General features: G+C 37.9%; 1 protein-coding gene across 1 annotated transcript in view; it reads right to left on the minus strand.

Annotated features, from left to right (window-relative positions):
* NELL1 (neural EGFL like 1) overlaps positions 1-16,008 on the minus strand; it is a gene marked incomplete at both ends in the record, with an annotated part of 286,983 nt that overhangs the window by 220,642 nt on the left and 50,333 nt on the right. The window contains 3 exons of the mRNA XM_084287507.1: positions 1,294-1,376; positions 1,639-1,711; positions 7,728-7,824. Coding sequence (XP_084143633.1) covers positions 1,294-1,376; positions 1,639-1,711; positions 7,728-7,824 — 253 coding nt within the window. The remainder of the gene's footprint in view (positions 1-1,293; positions 1,377-1,638; positions 1,712-7,727; positions 7,825-16,008) is intronic.

Genomic DNA, 16,008 nt, shown 5'->3' on the forward strand with positions numbered 1-16,008 from the left:
CTAGCAAGCAAAAATATAATTAACAGCAGAGAAAGCAAGTTACTCAGTACAGTGCATAATTGGAACTTGCTCATGCCACCAGCAGGGCACAGAATAATTGCCTCTGTTTCACAGTATAAGCAACAAACTGAACTAAAAGCTTCATATTTCTTATTCAGAGTCAGCCTGGCCAAAGCACATCAGTTGGGTAAGTGGATTGTCAGTATAATGCGGACACTCTCTTAAAAAAAGTTTCCCCTTCCCTGTTAGGAGGAAAAAGAGCACTTAGAGGCAGCACAATAACAAGTATCACACATTTATTGCTTTTTGGCTAGTAGAACTACTACGTAAATCCCATTTTTGAAACACCTTTTCTGTAACAACATTGAGCTTAAAGGTACCAGAGGTTGGTTTTTGTTGCAGTTAAATCTACAAGTAATTAGCACATAAATGCTGTTTCAGATGAGACAATTAATTGCCTTTTACCACAGAACAGACGGTTCACCAACATTAACCTAAAGAAGTGTTCACAGACCCTTTCATACAACTCAGGCTCAGTCACTTCTAAAACACAGACTCCTACCCTGGAACTTGACCGCAGGACTTAGCTGAAGCGCCTTGCCTAAGGCAGAGGTTGACTGCATAGTGTAGGAGCACAGCCCAAGGAAAATCCACCAAACCCCAAGCAAAAATCACTCTATCTTCCCATTCATCATGTTCAAAACCCAAACCAGAAGGGGAAAACAAGGAAAACAAAAACACCAAACCACGTAACATAGAGATTGGTTAACTTCTACACTGTAAAAGCCATTGATCAAAGGTGATGTCGAGATCAACACAGCCTGCAGCTTCACAGGCATTTCCATTTTGGGGCCTCATTCAGTTCCCAAGGAGATACTACGCAGTTCTGAAGATTTCACAGGACTTCCCACAGGCAAAATCACACCCTCTGACAGCGTCACACAGTGAGGAAATTGTTGAGGGATTTCACTCCTTTGTTTCTGCATTTATCCCTCAGCATGGAAGGGAAATCACACTAAGGCTTCTTACAGAAATCAGACCTTGGGCATTTTGTCATTATCTACCAAATAGGGAGGCAGCCAATAGAAGTTGTATGAGACACGACATCCGTGACACTATCTCCTTAAACCCACTGCATATAAGGCTACTGGCAGAGGAGAAAAAAAAAAAAAAAAAAAAAAAAAAAAAAAAAAAAAGGCTCTACCTTGAAAGTAATTGCAAGAGGAATAAATATTTTTACGTAAGTCTTAACCCAAAAGAAAACAGAATTGACAAAGTAGCTTAGGTACCTACTTTAGCAGTCATTTTTGCCAGGAGTTCTTGCAAATCCATGATTCCTTGCACCAGACTTAAGAAATCACTGCAGGTTGGGCATGCTCAAAAGAGGAAGTTGAAGAGAAAAGGAAAGGAAGAGAGAGAAAGACAGAATAACCCGTAAATAAATCAAGTCTGTCATACAGCTGAAATGTCAAATGCTGGTTATCTGAATATTAAATTCAATCTGTTTACACAGAATTTTTGCCTTCTGGAAGTCAGCACATGCAAAAATGGCAAGCCTGAAAATATTATTTTTAAAATAAAGAAATAATTCACATTAAAAAATCTTAAATTGATATAATAATAATAACTGCTACTTACTGCGATTCAGGTTAGGACACTGCATTATATATCCATTAGGTATAAAGACAACTTTCACATCTTGAATCACACCCTTTGTAAAAGAAGAGATAACTGGTAATACAGAACACAAACATTCACTTTGATCTGTACAAGCTATTGCACAAGTCATTTATTGAGCAGGTACAAAGTACCCACTTCAGTGGGTACCAGCTCAGTTTTCTCATGAGGGGAATAACTGAAGATAGACAAAATATAACAACACCTCCCTATCTTTGTGCGCATTTGGATATTAATTTTCATAACATGCTCGCTTTTTTTTTTTTTTTTTTGGTTCTGGTTGTGTTTTGCAACCAACATAAGCTGCTTAAATGTTTCAAAACGGGATGAAACCAGTGAAAAAAGCTGTGAATTAATATCCATTATTCAAGCCCATGAGAGAGACACGCACAAAACCACAGCAACACTCTTCACTGATTTAGCTGGACAGGACTGTGAAATCTAGCATTATAAGAAGAAAACTATCTACTGCAAGAGGTAAGGAAAGGTCTTTACTTTGACTGTTTGGTTTGGTGTAGCCTGCTAGCTTTTATCTGAACAGGCAGTTCATGTAATTGCACCATCAGTTGGATTAAATCCTCTCTCTAACTCAGGCAGATGGAAAGATCCCCTGTGCAGAGCTGGCAGAAATCAGGCTCTGAGGTCAGAAGCAGGTTGTGCAGGTCATGTGAGGCCCAGAGACCAAACCAAGCAGGACATGAGAGAAGAAGGACCAAAAGGTCCAGTACCAGCTGTGTCTTTCATTATCCCTGAGTTGCAAGGATGTCCCTGACGTAAGCAGCAGACAGAAAGGGCTGCCGGCCATCCCTGCACACCTCGCTCCCGAGGAACCCTAGATTTGTCAGTCAGTGGAAAGCCCAGAAAATGTTGGGGCTCGCATACACTCAGTGCAAAGCTCTTGCTCCATCTTTTACTGTGTAACATGCTTACTCTGTAACATCCACTAACTTTAATGATGTCATAGTCATTAATTAGGAGGGGCAGGGAAAACCAAGGGTCTTCGTCTTCAAGTGTTGCTATTTGCATTTCCCTGACCAAACAGAGTGACACAGTTCCATCTCCTCCCAAACACAGAAGAATTTGATCAATTTCCTTTCAAATTAAAGATGGCAGCAGTTATTACCTAATTAAATTAGTGATTTGTAAGCCTATGTTTTAGTTTTCAGTTAAATTGCAATAAAGTAAATTTTGCAGATTGAGGACAGTCACTTGCTCAAAATGTTCATCTCAATCCATAAATAAAATATAGGCTTTAGATAGTGCTTGAAGCCTTGCAAATGCAGTAACGTTTCACATTTACATATTCACTTTCTAAAACAACAGAAGGTAATCAGCAGCACTGTTTCCTGCCTACTGTTTTATGATGAAATATTAACTGAAAATATTAAGACATAATCAGATCACACTGTCTTTTTTACATAAGTGTATACATTTATTAACATTTTCATCTATGAGAGCAATGAAACCACCATAATAATGAGAAGTAATACTGTCACTGGAAAAGAAACATTCTGAAAGCTATTTTATACATTTTCTGCTAGTAGTCATCAGTGAGAAATTAGAAGCCAAGGCACAAAAGCATATTTCAATGCTTAAGTCTCTCTAGTGAAAAGCTTAAACAAGAATAAACAAGTTTACAGTGTTTCACTGTACCATATCACACAGCTAACGAGACATCACCCAGAGAGAAGGGATGTTTTCCTCTTTTTCTTTTTTTTTTCTCCTGAAGTGCACATGGAACTTCAATTATGTTTATTGCATCAGAGCCCCACTGCTCTACTGTTATTTGGATAGATTTGCATTTAAATACAAATAAAAGGGGAGGGGGGAGGAAACATTTTTTGCTAAAACTTTTAAGTTGTCTTCTGTGAGCTTTAGCAGTCCCAACACTAAAACCTGAAGAGGAAACAACTTTTTTTTCTTCCCGCTTTTTCTGGCTACATGAAACATGTTAATGTGGGAAACTGTTTGAACTTCAATTCACCGGTATAGGTGTCTTCTATAAACCCTCTGAAACAAACAGAATTAATATGATCAAATACAGAGGTGAACTTCAAAGAGCCCAGATTTCCTTGAAGTATTTTATTAATAGAAAGACTTCATTATAGACAAATGCTTATTACGGCCACAATTATTGCAACACGTATGAACCAACTTGGACTATTCCTCCTTCACCATTTAATCCAGGTTTCTGAGAGCTTTCTACAGTCATAGCCAGAAGGGGAATAAGCATGCACATTTCCCTGGGGGCAAGCAGTTTGGTACAAGGCAGAGTTTTTTAGTCTGCATTGTATGAAAGACATGACAACTTGGCCTTGACAGGGAGATGTCAGTGGTCAAAATCTTGTTGTTTTATTTTTGTTTGTTTGCTTTTCTTTTCCCAAGCAGACATCACCACTTATCCATTTAAGCATTTGGCGAATTACAACCAAAGCCTCAGGATGCACTAGCTTGAAGATCCTTCATCTGTGCACCAGTTCTAACACTAAATTCAGGCCTGCAGCAGTAAGCACCAAGCCCATCCCATGAGGATGTACAAATACAAAAGCCCTCTTTACTGAGCTTCTCGAGTCTCTATTAATTAGAGGACTTCTCCCTCTTTCCGTGAAAAGGCCCATGTATTCCACAAGCAAGCTCTCCATTTCTGCATTTTGATTTCTTCCACCACCTTTCACCCTCTTTGAAGCCTGCGTCTGCTCCAAAGGTGATGCGTGCCTTGCAGCTGTGTCAGTTGCATTGGCCAGAGCTAGTAAATGGCTCTGCAGAGATGCCCCAGCACATGTTCCCAAAGCCTTCCTCTGGGCAATGCTACACCAACCCCACCAGACCGCCATCACACCAGCGTTATGCTCCTCTACACAGGGCAGCTGTGCCCCATGCCAGGCAATCGAACAGTCACGCTTGGCACTGCATTTATGTCACCTTGGTCTGTATGACTCCAAGACCAAAATGGCCACAGAGGCCCAAAATGTACATCTGATGCTGTGCAGTGAGAATGCCAACCACCAGCTGTGCAGTCCCCAGATGGAGCAGCAGGACTGTAAGATCAATGGAGCCTTCTAGAGCAGATATGAATCCTGCCATCTTTCGACATGAATCACCCGGACAGCAATGCGCTGACAAGCTTATTTCTGCTGCAGATTGTTGGAGAGAGCCTTAGGGGAAAGGGTTCTCCTCAACAATACAATGAATTCTGCAAATTCTGATACCGACAGTCATCAGATCTATCCTAGACTGAGATCATCCTGGCTATCTGGTATCACCATCTTCCTCCTATCATTTGCATTTACTTCGGTTTCCCAATCTCATTAAAACAGTATTCCTCAGCACTAAAAGATAGCTTGTTTTTGGGTCACACAAAGAAACCTGAAGGGTTGGTGGGTAATTTTCAGAAGTAATTCATGAGATTCCCTTCAAAGCAAACACACAAAGCTATCTTAAGTCTGCTCTACGCTTGCTCCCTTCGCTGATCTGCTACAACTATTCAGTTTTGTCTGAATTCCAAGTATTTGGTCATAGAAAGTAGGCTACATAGCAAGAGATATTAGTTGTAACACGAGAGATCTCAGATCCCTTGATTACTCCATAGACACTTCACTCCCCAGCAAGCTTACCTGTGGAATTAACTCTGTAAGTAAGGATATGCAACAAAAGCATAAATAAGAAAAATGGCAGCAAGTGGCCACCGTCACTTAAAAATATGATATAGTCCCCTTCTTCTTCTGATATATTAAAGAATTATCATTTAAATTTCACATCAGAATATGGCCCAGAAAGGGCCCTTATAATGTTTATTTATGGAGTGGAAGAAGGACAGGCACAACAATTAACTAACTAGCGACCACTAAAATAAGAATATTTTCGGAACAGCAAAGACGATGATTAGAACAATATTCACTGCTTTTTTATATATACATTATCATGAATCTAACATACATACAAAAATGCTAATTCTTTTTTAATGCTCTTATTTCCCTGCAGATCTCTGTTTACATTAAGGAAAATAGATCTATTTATTTATACGCTGAAATGGTGAAACAAATTGCTTTAAGAAAGAATGGGAGATCCTGCTGAGCATGTAAGTACATGGAAAGAGATGTGTACTCTTCATAAACTGGCCAAATCCCAAGTTTTTGTAATGTATAACATAAAAAAGTAAGATTTCTGAAACGCTCCTGCAGAATTAAAAAAATGCAACCAATTATATTTCTGCCCTGAAGAAAGTTAGTAAAATATTCAAGCATGCATAAAGCAAAGTAAGGCACTTGTCGGCTTTCATTACGATCAATAAAATCTGTCAGCTCATTAGCATATCATTAGCTACCCTGCTGTTCCCAAAGTGTTAATGCGTAGAAATATTAATTTACCAACATATAATATCTCAGAGTTCTGAGGCACTGACTGCCTGCATAAAATAAGAATTTAAGATGGGCGAATCTAATACAACTTCTTTCTTTCCTATGTAGCTATAAACATATGTTTACCATCTGTGGAATTATGGGAAGCAGCTGAGGTAAAAAAACAACAGCTGTAGAATAAAATAATACTATCAATTTCACTTCACAGTGACAGCTCAGCTGCCAGAAGATGAAATGAACTCTGGTTCACAGCAACTCTTGGACCATAGTTTGAGTCAAAAGGAAAGTTAGATTTAACTTCTTTTTCTCAATTATAATTGTTAGTTACTGCAACAATCTACCCTAATTTATTTTAGCATAAAATATTTTCCCTAGCTTTTTAAAAATTAGGGACTTTAAGGTGAGGTCCTCAGAAAACCAGCAACTTGTAGAAGCATCTTACGAACTGACTGTTTTGAAGGGAAACAGAGTGGGTGGTAAATCACCTTGGCAACAAATCCATGCCAATATCGAGGATACACACACTGGCTTATCACTAACACTGTAGTCTCTTTTATTGATATAAACACCATGGGGCTTGTTAACCAAAACCTTAAGAACTATCGGCAGCTTTTCTGTAAATTACTTATAAAGCTGAAGTTTTAATTTTTATAGGGGATGGATGTTTTTTGTTTGTTGGTTGGTTCTGCAATTCAGCTTCAACCATATCAACATACAGACTCACCAGGGGGCAAAACCAATGGAAGAAAACACACAGGTGAGGACTTTTCAAGTCTTAGGTCATTTCTCTTTCCTTTGCAATTTTTAATTCTCATGCCCTTACCGGCCTACTCAATAATGGTATCTTGGGGAGCCTCATTAATGGCAAAAAAGACAGGCTTTCCTACTAGAAAGTAGGAGCAACCTGCATGCTACCAGCAAGTCAGCCTTTCAAACAGCGTGGGCTATTTGGAAGGAACGGAAGCTCCCAAGGACAAAGCAGCTTATCAACAAAACCCAATGACCCATTACCAATTCACTGCTGAGAAATAGAGTGACATCCTTATCTGAGGGAAATACAGAGAAATGAACTGTTTGCAAAGTACAGTGGACTCGAGAAACAGAAAATCTACTGTTTTACAGCAAGGCACACGCGCTGCATACAACAGCTAGCATATGCCAAAGCCTGAAGGACCACAGGCTAGAAGACCTCCTCTACTCTGGAAGGCAATGCTGACAGATGCAACAAGAAAAAGCCACCTGCAGCAAACAGCATCAGGGCGTGGGTATTATGCAAACAAAATCAAGGAGTGACTGGCCTCCAAGAGCAGTTAAAGACACTACTGTTCAGCCAGAAGACTGTGGCTCAGCTGTTGCTTTGGCAAGTTTTCAAGTTGAAATCCGAGAATTGACTCCAATGCTGTCTCATTATGTCCACAGAAGAAGCATGGAGGTGCGCCACAGTTGGTTGAAACCCAAAGTAAGGAACCCAAACAAAAACCTAAATATTGGGCACTACAGTCAGTAACTATAGTATTCTACCTTGCAAGAACAGATTCTTTTCTCTAAGTGTTGCACCTGCCTCAAATCCCAGGCCCATAGTTTACGCTGAAATTCATACAAATCAGACTTCAGGAGTGTAAGACAACTAATCAGGACTATTTGGCCACCTACTTACTAATTTCCTTCATGGGCTATTTCATATCTGCTTACCTTAAAGAAACCATGCTTCCTGTTTCTCTGTCCGAGCCATAAATTGCTTTCAGGTGTCAAATTTGTTTCTGGAGGATCAATGATACGTTCATAAATCCTGTAGAGGGAATATAGTGCCATTACTCAAATCATATTTTTCCTCTTAAAAGTTGCTAGTCCAAGTCATTTATAAACAAAACATGCAAAGCAGAACAAAACAAAAACACCTTTGTTAAACATTTCATGTTTATCATCGGTATTTTTGAAGGCATGTTATAGCTCTAAAAGCAACAATGAAACAGGAAAACAAAAACTGTTAAAACCACTTGATGTGTCAAAACACATGAAGACTGAAGAAAGTTGCAATTTCCCTTGTCCAACTGTGCAGCACTACACTGAAGAAACACAATGTCAGAACCCACCCTGCTAGGGAAAACAATAAAATGAAGAACCATCCTATCTTCAGAGCCTCCTTCAAATTCAACTACCAGTTATGGGAAAAAAAAAAAAAAAAAAGAGCAGTCTCAAATGAGATACAACCAGAGAAACAACACCGTGGGATTTTCATACTGTTCAGAATCTTGAATAGGCTCCACAAAGACAGTTTATTCCACCTCCTACTCCCACAGCCTTTTCGGCTCTGCATCTATCTATCCCTGTTGCTTGGGCCTTTCACTGTATGCACTTCTTCTCTTTTGGCTTCTGCTGAATTCATTTGGCCTGGGTGTTCCACATGTGTGCTTCTACCCTTGCACATCCAGCTTGCCCATGTCACTGGCACAGGTCTGATACAGACCAGGACCTCTTTGTCTGTGTTCAGTACCTAGTCTTACAGAGATATTTTATCAGTTGTTTTTCAAGGATCTACAAATAATAGCAATAATAAATGACAAATAACATCAGGTCCATAAGCAAGCTTTATATACTGCATAAACTTGCATGTGAATGCAGTAATATCCACCAAAAATTTCTAAAATTAATTCATAATGAACAGCTCTAACATTTCTTTTTTTAAATTCAAAAACTAAATGTCTGTAGTTGTTAAAAGGTTTTGCTTTTTTAGTTGCTTATTTTTAAGAAAGCAGTAATGAAGTTTACGTGATACCTTATTCAGGAACTCAGGCTACTACACCGACGATACCATCATTTTAGATCATAAAAAATTTAAGACCAAAGTAGTCACGGACCCTGGCTTCTCATATTGCCATCTTCCGCAGGTGAGACTCATGAACCTACTGCTCCATAATAAAGCCAGAACGTTTAATAAGGATTACTGAGAAGATGATGAAATATGTTTCTATTACTGTCCAGCTCAAAGGGATTACATGTTGCTCAGTAATTACACCAGCATGACAGCCAACAGAAAAGACTCTTAACATGCCAAGTGCTGTGAAGTATTGATGTGCTTAGAGTGGGAATTTTTTTCCTCTTTCTTTAAAGCTTTAAAATGAACATGAAAAATGAACACACACACAAAAAAAAGTAAGTCATTCAACATAACTCATTGCACAGTTATCTTCCCATTTACACTCCAAGCATTTCTAGATTAGGCCCACCTAGCATAATCATCAATTTTTGTATTGTAAGTTGCCATGCCATTGGAAAACTTACAGGTTTGCAGAGGCCTGAAATGGCCTCCAAGTATTAAGAACTTCAAGTTCTTACAGAGTTAACTACAAACAGTCATATATTCCCCCCCCCAGCTCACTTTTTCTAATCCAGAAAAGAAGGTCATCAGTTGCCAAAACTAAATGGAAGCAATCTTAAAAACGAACAAACAAAAAAAACTTCATTTCCTTTTAAAAAAAAAAAAAAAACAAAAACACAAACGGTTAAGTAAAAATTCCAGTTTTAAAATGTTAGCACAGTAGTAAATAGACTTCTACTAGTTATCATTTTATTGTTCAAATGTATTATAATCAGCCCTAATTCATCACTTTTCATCAGCGTGATACATTCAAAGCTCCTGAACATTTCTTCTTCTACTAGTTAATTACTTACTGTCTATAAAAATGACCATGCTGAGCTGTTTTACCTGTTAAAATTGCAAAACAAGATGGCATTCTTTTAAACCATGTTTTGAGAATTATAGGAATCTCACATGCAGTATCTCTATCAATATTTTAAAGTGTAAGCAGAACCTTTTTGCCACACCTCATGCAAAATTAAACATCTACTCAAATGCAAAACTGCTGTAAAATGCTGAACAAGGAACAAAGAATCAAGGTACGCAAGAAATCCAATCAATGAATTACACTACCCACATTAGGAATTTCTCTTCAGATATGTAGCACGTCTTCAATCGTGACTTAGATTAATAATGTCCTCACTGAAAAACATCTGATCTAAACAAGTAAATAAATGCATGACTAGTCAGTATTCCATCAAGAACTCCACTTCTGGCAAAACCTCAATGCTTAAAAAAAAAAAAAAAAAAGCAACAAAACAGGTTCAAGAACACTACTTATTGAAGAATATTTTATTTACCCCAAGTTAAAGGTTACAGAGGAACTCTACAATACCTGCCTGCTGCAGTTATAAATAATATAATAATATATATATACATATATATATATATATATATCTTCTCCATGGATCTGCTGAATAAGTAACAGGTTGACGATGCAAGCAAAGTAGATCAGTACTTACCTTTCTACATAAAAGGATGTTTTGGACCACGCTACTGGGTTCATGAACGATGTGAACTTGATTACTGTATGATGTTAAACATCAGCAAAAGGGCCCCAGTAAGTAGGCACATAGCTATCACTGTAATACTCTCTACATTCTTGGCAAATGAAAAGGTCAAATAGTGCATGTGAATTCATAACAGTGAATAAAAAACTGTAGCAGACTACCAAAGACACGGCGCACGATATACTACTTCACTAATGAATTAAAAATTAATAACAATAATAATAATAGAAAAAACTGAAACTCCTGACAAAAAGGTAGAGTGATTAAGAAATAATAAATAAATCCAGGGGACTTTCCCAGCAAGGCTAGAAGCAGCTACTCAAATGCAAAACTGCCACAGATGAGAAAAACTGGAACCAAAAAAAAGCAGCTTTTCAATCAGTATGAGCCAAGAAACACGTCAAGTTTACAAATTCACAATCAGTAGACTTCATAGAGGTAAAAATAAATGTTTTTAAACATCAGTGAACAAGGCAGCACCAGCTCCAGGCACTGGCAACTGAGACCAATGGGACTCATGGGTGTGCAGCTGCAGCCAAGCCAGGAGCTGGGCACGTCTCCTGGCTGCCAGGGTTTTGTTTAAAATCACAGGAACAGAAGTGGTGCACCATTCCTAAAGCAGGTTTTTGAGAAGGGGAGAGACTATGTGGCTATTGAAGACCCCTGTCCGCAGGAAAAGATTAAGGTGTTACTCGTGTAAGTTGTGGGGAACAGGGTTTCACCCAGGCATTTAGATTATCCACGGACAAACACCACTCAGAAATCTATCACAACCTAGTGATCGTTCAGGTTATTTTCAGACAGTTTCTACACTATGAAAAACCTATGGAGCACGAACATTTTGTAATCTATCTCAAAGCATAATGACAAAAGTAACTATCTAAAGATCAAATTCTATTATAATTATTGTTTGTTAAATGGGGAAAAAAAAGATTTTGCTCCACTCCCCTTTCCTGCATTGATTTTCTTGTGCAAGAAAAAAGTGTTTTTCAGGCTGAACAGAAACAAATGGATTTTTTGTTTTGTATTTTTCTTTTGTTTGTCTGTTTGTTTTTACAGCTCCATTAAGCTTTCACCTCATTCTCATTTCCTTACTTGATTTTCTGAGTAGAAGAGCATCACTATTGCTCAGCTTGGCCAATACTTAGCATTTGGCATAAAAGCAGCTGAACTGTACCTACTACACTTCCAATTTATTAAGTACTGGTCTAGAGCTCCTGGGATATCAGTTTCCAATACTCATTTGGGCTTTGATACTCACATGGAGAAATGCGCAATACGCTTCACAAAAACTGTAGTGTTTTTTTTTTTAGAAAAAGAATTCCAGGGAACTGTGCTCTCTAAAGTTACTGCACACTGAACAGCCCTCCAGCATCAGGAGACCCAGGTCTCTAGGTTAATAGAAGCTCGAGACTTTCAGATTTATGACTACTGCCTTCACTTCCCAAGAGAAATTTTGCTTTGTCCCTACTTTATGCCAACATATTTCAAAGGAGCTAAACCACAGACACAGAAGAATACAACTGTAAACCATTCCTTTCTTGAAATGCTCATGCTCAGTATATATTTACTAACCACTGACCCTCTTAGCTAAACATAATAAGAAAAAAAAACTAATTGACGAAGACCCCTGATATCTTTGTGGTCTTCTGTTGTTGTTTTTTGTTTGTTTTGCTTTTTGTTTAATTTATATATCTACTCTATCTGCAGTTTGATTTATGAAGTACTCTTATGGAATCCTCAGAAACACGTTTTTCAAAGACGCATTCCTAAGAGCCATCTGTGACATAATGAATACAGCGATACAGAAAGAATATCTGGAAAAGAATCAGTGGGTTCCTGAAGGGAAGCATATCTAAAATATCTGCATGTAAATAAATACGCAGACACAAACCTTTCTCCCTCTCTAAAAATCAAGCGAGGAGATAGTTACCTTCCGTTCAATTTAAAATTATTCTTATATTTGCAATGTTCCATTAGAATAGGGGAACTCTGTTACCAGCATTCTACACGTGTGCAGACTGACAGACAGAAAGACCAACTGATTATCCAAGATCACAAAGACTGAGTCAGAGAGGGACAATGCCCAAGGTCTAGGACATTTCACAGAGCATCTCACATACTAGGCCATGTTTCTTCTGGGGAAAAAGGAAAAGAAAAAAAAAAAAAAAAAAGAAAGGAAAAAAAGGAAAAAAAAGAGTTTTCTCATGTATTAAAGTAGGTTTCTTACATGCAATTTTAACAAGTGAAAGTTCACACTTGGGTGAGTATGTCCACTTTTGAGGTGGAATAGCTCTACTTTATACATATAATATTTGCCAAGCCAGAAGCATTTTAGAAATGGCTGAAATATTTAGTAGAACAAGAAAATAAACTTTGTGTCTGTCTGCGTTAGAATGCATAAATCAACATAGGCTGATCTAGAAACGCAACTGCTGAACATAAAATAGACTCTAATTTCAACATTTGCTTGTGAACTAGCTGCACAAATCATGGAATTTCCAAATTCTTTCAGGTCTGAAGTACGAGTAGGTTGCTCAAATACATATATGCATTATCCAATTTGCAGGCTAGATTCAAGCCCAAGAGATGTCTTCTATTAGGGGTATCGTTAAGAAACTAATAGTTGCAGTCTAATGTTGCTGTGACTGAGGTATGGCAGGAACCTCATTTCCCAGCCTCTGGTCTCTACTAATCAAAGAACAGGCTTATATATTTGATTTACTCACATAAAGCTATCAATATTTATGTAGCAATCAGGTGTTGAATTCATCACACCCCATTTTAGATGCTGCAGAAGTTTACACCTGCAGTGTAGCTCGTCCTCTAGACTCACTTTCATTAATGAAGAGACATAACTGTTTCTAGGGTATGATTCATCTTACTGTACATTAATCAGCCTCTGCAAGCCTCTGCGACTGCACAGGAGCACATTCTGACATCAGGGTGAGTCACTGAAGCACATTTTTGCAATTCAGAACCTGATCCTCAAATCTGACATCCCCTCACCCTAGATATATATATAAACCCCAGAGGGTAGGGGTAAGTCACATACAACAACGCACTGTTATAGCGCTCTAAACTTTTTCAATTTAATAAACAGAAATAAATTGGGAGATGGGGAGGTTCTCCCATGTTTTGCACTAGTTTTTTTTCCTCCAGAGGTAATTCACAGAGATGCGGACCACCTTGATCCTTGCTATGATCTCCATCTGAGGTTGCAAAAATTTCGTACATGTGACAGAGCAAGTGACATACCTCCTAACACAGCCCATTGCATGAAATAACCAGCCACTTCTAAAACTTTGTCCAACATGTTTCCTGGATCCCATGTGCATGGAGAAACTGATGATACATCAGTACCTAGCTTTAACAGACAACACTGGTGTTAGTCTAAGACTCAAAAAGAAATATGAGGATATCAGATATTTTCATTTTATTTTCTATACATTTCCCAGTGAAAATGTGTCAACAACAACATGACTTTTTTTTAATAGTGTTTACAGACAGGATGCACTATTTGACATGTATTCAGCTCTAGAGCAACTTCAACTAAATTATTCATTCACTTTCCAGCATTCTATTTCAGAAAAATAATTTTCCTGAGGGAAATTTTGATTTTTCATGCTATTTCTTCTGTCATAAGATAGGAGTTCAAAACACTTAATAGGGAAAAGCAATTTAGATTAAAATATCAGGTTTTGAGGGAAGCCTTTTGTTATTAAATTTTGAACATACTGTAGTAACTGCAAACTAGTTAATCAAAAGTTACTTTTCAGCTCTGATAGAAAAAAAATAGCTGTCCTGTAACAGCATAAGTGAGGTAAAAAACTCAAGAACTTATGCACAGTTTTTGATTTCTTCTAAATTCTATGGCACCCAAACGATTTCACTGATTTTCCATATAGGAAATCGCTGAGGTAAGTGAATGCACGTCTCAGTTTTATTATTTTGACTATGAAATCTAAATTCAAAAACAAAAATGTATGTAATTAAACCTCTATAAGCAACCTCTTTTTTCATTCAAGAGATGCAAATTAACTTTTAAGATCCTCCAGCAACAGGAGGAAATGAAACAAATGAAAAGAAAGATGGTGAGAAACACACATTTTGCTGTCAGGTTTGGGGCAGTCCTTCTCCACACGATCTCCACAGGTAGATGTTATCTGTCTACATGAAGCTTTCTTCTAAAATAAACAATTAAATAAAATAGGCTTTGCAGTTTTCTATGAAACTATCAATGATTTTTCACATTAAACTAATATGGATCACTGTTACTGATTCCAGGTAGAGGAGTGGACCCATTAAGTTATATGGCATTGGCTACATGAAGGACAGAAAAGGTCTTCCTCAGAACACTCAGTAAGGTATCATACATCTAAAAATCCTGAGGTGAATTCAGACATCTTTACAAACGAGGTCGGTATTATTAACTTCAATTTGAAGACAGGAAAAAAGATACAATTAGTTCTTGATGGTAATAGTCTTCAGAGTGCCTCAGTACCAGGTTAACGGCCTGCCTACAAGGCTATGGTGTTTGCCTGTCTTCATATAATGAACAAGCACTCCTGAAATTATGAGAACATATGTGAAAATAAGTGAAATCAAACATAGTAAGGCAAAAATATGCCAATGCCTACAACATATAAGGAAACGGATCCTACACTGAGATGGCAAGTAGCTCCTTTTTCCAGGAAGTTAACTCTAGTCAGAAATAGTAACCTGGCCATTGGATTAGGATTTTCAAGAGTTTGGGGGAAAAAAAAAATAGGACAAACTATGAGGTCAACTGTGTCTTACATATAACGTATTCAGAACACTTTGCACTATCCTTCCCCACCCCGCTCCCCTCGCCCCCCCCAAATAAAAATATTGGGTTCTTAGTATAAAACCCGTTAACATGATACCCAGATGGTTATTGCACATTTCAGATTTGGCACCCTTTTTCTTTTTATGTCTTTCCTTGAAGTCCATCTTGACCTGTTACACCCGAGGCCAACAGCATGTGGCTCATAACCTTGGTTTTGCCCATAAAATTTGCACATAATTTGCAGGTAGCAGAAGTGTAAGAGAAATGCAGTTGTCTCTGTTTCTGGTGAAGATGCTAACTTTACCATATCCAACCTGCTTGGCCACAGCAGAGCATAAGGTAGTGTTTGGGTCCAAAGAAAAATAAATACTTCGAGTGCTGAAGAGGTCATCTCCATGCACAGACTTCTCTTCAAAAAAAAAAAATCAAGACCCACCACTCACAAATTCATATGAATTCAGTTACTTACCTTTAAACATCTCAGTTGAGAGTCAAGGGATGCACAGCTCTCCCCTCTCAAATAAATATCAAATAAATAAACACCATCTCTCAAATAAATATCCAACTTACCAAAGATATTTTGGCAGTCTTTTTACCCACTTGTGAGCAACTATCGCTATTTGAGTACCAGAGCATAAAACATGTACCAAGAGGGGTTTATATGATGTGCACAAACATCCACAACACACAAGGAGACACCTGTACTTATAATAATTAGAAGACAAACTCATAGGGTCACTAAAAGACACCTTATAACATCGGCAAGCTTTGAATCAGCTTCTAAACCACAACACT

Source organism: Netta rufina (assembly GCF_964035555.1).
Source record: "Netta rufina genome assembly, chromosome: 5".
Lineage (NCBI taxonomy): Eukaryota > Metazoa > Chordata > Aves > Anseriformes > Anatidae > Netta > Netta rufina.